A 4,897-nucleotide genomic window follows, 5' to 3' on the forward strand; every position below is an offset into this window, starting at 1 on the left:
CCTATCTTGTGAAGTGCAGGTTAATTTGTTGAACTCAGGTTTTATCTGATTCCATATTCATTTTTGTTTTTAAGTGTTGTTTAAGTATAGATATTGAATTTGTCTTGTCTATTACTTCTTATAAGGCAAATCTTATCGGCCTTCTAACCCAGAATTATTTATTTCACTTATTTATTTGTTGAACAATATGTGAATTTTTGAAAATTTTCTATCTCTTCCTCCTTTGGTACAGAATTAAATAAAAACATGGATGAGCGGGGTCAAAACCTTATGTGCAAACGCACATTACCGAGCCTCCTTGTTGCTAATAAAAATTTTATTTCTCTTGGTTGTTTTGAAGGACCATTTCTGTGTAAGAGATAAGCGAAAAAGAAAAAAAGCCCTTTCAAGCCACATTTGCAGTTTCAGTTGGCATTGCAATTGCAGACTGAACTGATGGTTTTGTTATCGGCTCAATTTTGTTTTCCTATTTTGTTTTGTTTCAGTTTTCATTTTTTGTTTCCTTCAGCTCTGCTTGTGTAGGGGGCAATTGTTTTTCTCGGACAGTGATATGCGCAGCATTTAGAAAATAAGGAATTGGACAGTTGATTGAGGGAATTATCGTTCTCCTCGGACTATCAGCAGCACTTCTGACACAAAATTGTTCTCTTGGGTCTTTTCTTTAAATTTTTTCTTCAACAAATCAGACTTTTGCGCGACCCATGAATTGACAATAAATTTGACCTGGTAAAAAGGACCCACGAAAAGACTTTTTCTTGACTTATGTATTTTGCGACTTTTGCGAATTTTGCGAACTTCTAAGACTTTTGCTTGACCCAATTTTTTCTCCTCAAAAATTTTGGTTTAGGAAAAGTCCAGAACCCAAGTTTGATCGAGCAAAAATTCGGCTTTAGTTCTTAGGTCAAGGCAGTGTCCAGGGTGAAAAAACCTGGGTCGAGCAAATGTCCAGAGCGACAAATGTCAAGTCGAGCAAAGGTCCAGGTGATTAATAAATTCTAACAAATTTTTTCATAGCTCTTTGTGTCAAGCAAAGTCTAATCATACCGAATTTTGGTCGAGCATGGTTTTTTCATAGATTGAGGTCTATACTAGCGATGCAGCAGTTTTAATATCAAAACTATCAAAATTCAACTTTTCTATGAAAGTCAATATAATGTTACAGATATGAGCCCTCTTGAAAACCTTGAAAAATTGCAATTAAAAAATTCCTCAGTGACTTGCCTGTTGCTGTATGTTATCTCTTCTTTAGTCTGATCCGCTTTCACAGACAACGACTGGTTTTCAAGAGTTTATTTTGCTGTGTGTTCTTCTATAAGCTTGTATGCTTGTTCAATAATAGCTTACAAAGGTGTGGTTTATACCCGCATATACTATCAAAGTTAAGTGTGGCACGATGAAACTCATGTATGATAATGAAAAAAAGGTTTGGCATTGAAATTCATGAAAAATCAAAGTTAAAGATATGACTTTTACAGCGATTATGAATATGAACTCAATAAATTTGAACTAAATAACAAGGGGAAGGATTGGGGGGCTAAACGGTTACGGACCGTTTACACTCCGGAAAGCAACAACAAAACTTAGCAAATAAAATTATCAGAAAAGAACAAAATAATTGACATCAGAAATTCAAATTAACTGCCTCGAAAGTTTCCGCTTAAGTGAGTTTTATGCATCAATTTGACATGATTGAAGGAGTATTCATTCACCCTCCGCGGCCAACGAAGAAGAATCATTGTCAGTTTCAAACACTTTGCCCAATCTCACTGCGGGACCTTGCACCATGCCAGTACTGGTCTTGATGTCGAAGCTTCTTGCCACTCCATCTCTACTCACATGTGCTTTGACGATCCGACCAATGGGCCAAATTCCTCGGGGTGTAAAATCTTTGTAGAGCCAAACAACATCGTCTTCTTTGAGCTCATTGTTGGCTTGCTGCCATTTTGTCCGTCTGTTAGGTTTGGGTACAAATTCTTTGAGAAGACGAGACCAATAGTGGTCCAAAAGGGTCTGTGACTCCTTGAAGTCTTTAGTTGAAAACCGGGTTCTGTTGTTTGCCAGAGGTTTTAGGCAGAAGTGGCGTCTTCTCATCAGGAAATGATTCGGTGTTAATGGTTCCTCGTCGGTCAAAGTGCTCCCAACATGCGTCAGTGGGCGTGAATTAAGAATTCCTTCGGCCTCCGCTACGACTGTATGGAAGACTGAAAAGTTTTGTCGGCGGCTTCCGAGGACAACAAGTAGGCTTCGTTTAGCCGACTGGATAAGTCCTTCCCAAACCCCTCCGATGTGCGGTGCCAGAGGTGGGTTGAACGTCCACTGGATGTTCTGTTGGGCCAGCTGGAGACGTAATTAATTGTTGTCTGGTTTGTAGCTTTCCTGAAAATTGAGTTTCATTGCCTGGTTATCTCCAACAAAGTTTTTCCCGTTGTCCGAAACAATGACAGCAGGATATCCTCGTCTGGATGCAAAACGTCGAATAGCCATTAGTAGACAGTCAGTAGAGAGGTCCTCACAAACTTCCAAGTGTACTGCTCGTGTGACCAAGCATGTAAACATGCAGACATAATTGACTTCTGTCTGGGTTCTGGATTTTTCAATGTGAAAGGGACCGAACATGTCCATTCCAGTATTCACAAATGGGTAGAGTTTGGATTGCTCCGGAAAGCGAAATTTTGGTAGAGGAGCCATCTTCGGTTTGACATTGTCTGCTCGCCAGTGTCTGCAGATGAAGCAGTACTTCCCTAAAGTTCTTAGAGCTCTGCGGATTCCAACTATCACGAACGTTGCTTGGATATGTGCACGAACATGTTCAATTCCATGATGCCCGCAGTCGTGATGTGCTTTCTCAATAAGCAGTTTGGCAACTCTGCACTTGTTGTGGAATATCACCGGAGGTTTGCTCTGAAAAGGCAATCCAGATTTCTGAATTCGTCCCTCAACCCTAAGTAGTCCGTCGCTATCCAGAAAGGGTCATATGGTAATAGTTTGTCCTTCCTGTCTAGGGGTAGTCCACTTTGAAGTCGAGAAACTGTGTCCTTGAAGTGTGTGGACTGAGATATCATCAAGAGAAAGCTCCAAGCCTTGTTTTCGTCAGCCGCGAGGTCGTCCAAGTCGCAAGGTACGTTGCGTTTGATCAACCTCTTCAATACCCGCACTGCTCGAAACACTGTTCGAATTATGCCAAGGAGTCTAGGCCAATTTGAAAGTCTGTTTGGATCTACCAACGGTTTTTCACTGGTCTTGACATCAACTTGAGTCGCGTATGTTTGAGCTGTTTTGTCACCGGAGAATGTCCACTCGCTCTCAGGTTTGATGAGGAAAGAAGGTGCTGTTATCCAAAATTTTTGAAGATCACATGGAGCTAGACCTCTGGTACCATGATCAGCCGGGTTCATTTTTCCTGGTACGTGTCGCCAGTCGTCTTTGTTTGAGTTCTCAGCAATTTTGTTGAGCCTATTTGCGATGTACATCTTTTTCGATCCTTTGATTTGATCCAGCTGAGTACTGCTGTGCTGTCGGTCCAAAATTTTTTGCTCTTCACATCTATTGTCATCTCGGTCTCACAGAAGCCTGCTAGTTCTGCTCCCAGTGTAGCTGCTTTGAGCTCCAATTTGGGAATGCTCATCTGTTTTATTGGTGCCACCTTGGACTTGCTGATGACGTAGTGGGTAGCTATTGAGCCGTCAGCGGAGATTGTCCTCAGATACACGACTGCTGATACTGCTGAAAGTGAGGCGTCTGTGAAGGTGTGTAACTCGTGAGTTCCATCGACGTTGGGAACTAGATATCTGGGGATTTGAATTGAAGGCATATTCTGGAAGTCTTCCATCCATTGCTGAATTTCGTCGTAATGTTCCTTTGATAGTAGCTGGTCCCAATTGTGTCCTTGTTTGACTACTTTTTGCAAGATGCATCTCAGTCGAATTGCAAAAGGCGAGATTATTCCAATGGGATCAAACAAAGAAACAGCCATTGAGAGAAGCTTTATCCGTGTGATATTCTCTCTTTCATAGCTCAGTTTGGGTTTCGCAAAAAGAAGTTGATCGGATTCAGGGTTCCATGTTTGACCAAGTATCCTTTGTAACTTTAGAACTCCAATTCTGTCTTCCTCTGGAATCTTTTCCAGCACAGCAGGGTTATTGCTGAGAAACTTGGTGAGGTTGAGTCCCCCAGTTTTGAGAACAAGTTTCAGCTCAGTCGCTATATTTGCTGCCTCTTCCTCTGTTGAGAATGTTTGAATGAAGTCATCCATGTAGAATTGTTTTGTGATTGAGTCAAAGAATATTGGATGTTCTTGTCTGTTATCGTTGGCGCACTTTTGCAGAACAAAACTTGCGCAGGCAGGAGAACACGTTGCTCCAAAAATGAGTCGTTGGTATTTGGATGTCCTCTCCTGATCATTGTCGCTCCACAAAAAACGGAGAGCATCTTGGTCTTCTTCTCTGACTCCAACTTGCATGAACTTGCCTCTATGTCTGCTGTTACTGCAACCTTGTACTGACGAAACCGTAGAAGAAGTCCATGTAAATTGCACAAAAGGTCCGGTTATGTTAGCAGCGCATCGTTCAAAGAAACCCCTTTTGTATTTTGAGGCTGCATTTGTCACTCATCTTATCTTGTCCGGTTTTTGCTTGTTGATGACGGGATGATGCGGTAGGTACCAAATGTTCTTTGCATCCTGGTTCGTAACAGCTGCTTTGTATCCCTTATCCATATCATCAAAGATAGTTGTCATATATCTCTGTTTCAGTTGGTTGTCTCTCTCCAATCGCTTCTGCAGGGCGTGCCACTGAACCCTTGCCATGAAGTAGTTGTTGGGTAGGGTGACGTTTTCTTGCCAAGGGAGTCCAATCTCATATCTTTCTCCGTTGTGATGTGTGGTCTTTATTGCCTTCTG

At 41.6% G+C, this 4,897-nt stretch overlaps 1 protein-coding gene across 1 annotated transcript; it reads right to left on the bottom strand.

Annotated features, from left to right (window-relative positions):
• Positions 1 to 3,391: 3,391 nt before the first annotated feature.
• Positions 3,392 to 4,459, bottom strand: LOC142345125 (uncharacterized). The gene has a single exon (XM_075397212.1). It carries the CDS (start codon positions 4,457 to 4,459, stop codon positions 3,392 to 3,394), a length of 1,068 nt encoding a protein of 355 aa, XP_075253327.1.
• Positions 4,460 to 4,897: the final 438 nt, after the last annotated feature.

Source organism: Convolutriloba macropyga, chromosome 8, assembly GCF_964194025.1.
Source record: "Convolutriloba macropyga chromosome 8, txConMacr16.3, whole genome shotgun sequence".
In the NCBI taxonomy this organism is placed as follows: domain Eukaryota; kingdom Metazoa; phylum Xenacoelomorpha; order Acoela; family Convolutidae; genus Convolutriloba; species Convolutriloba macropyga.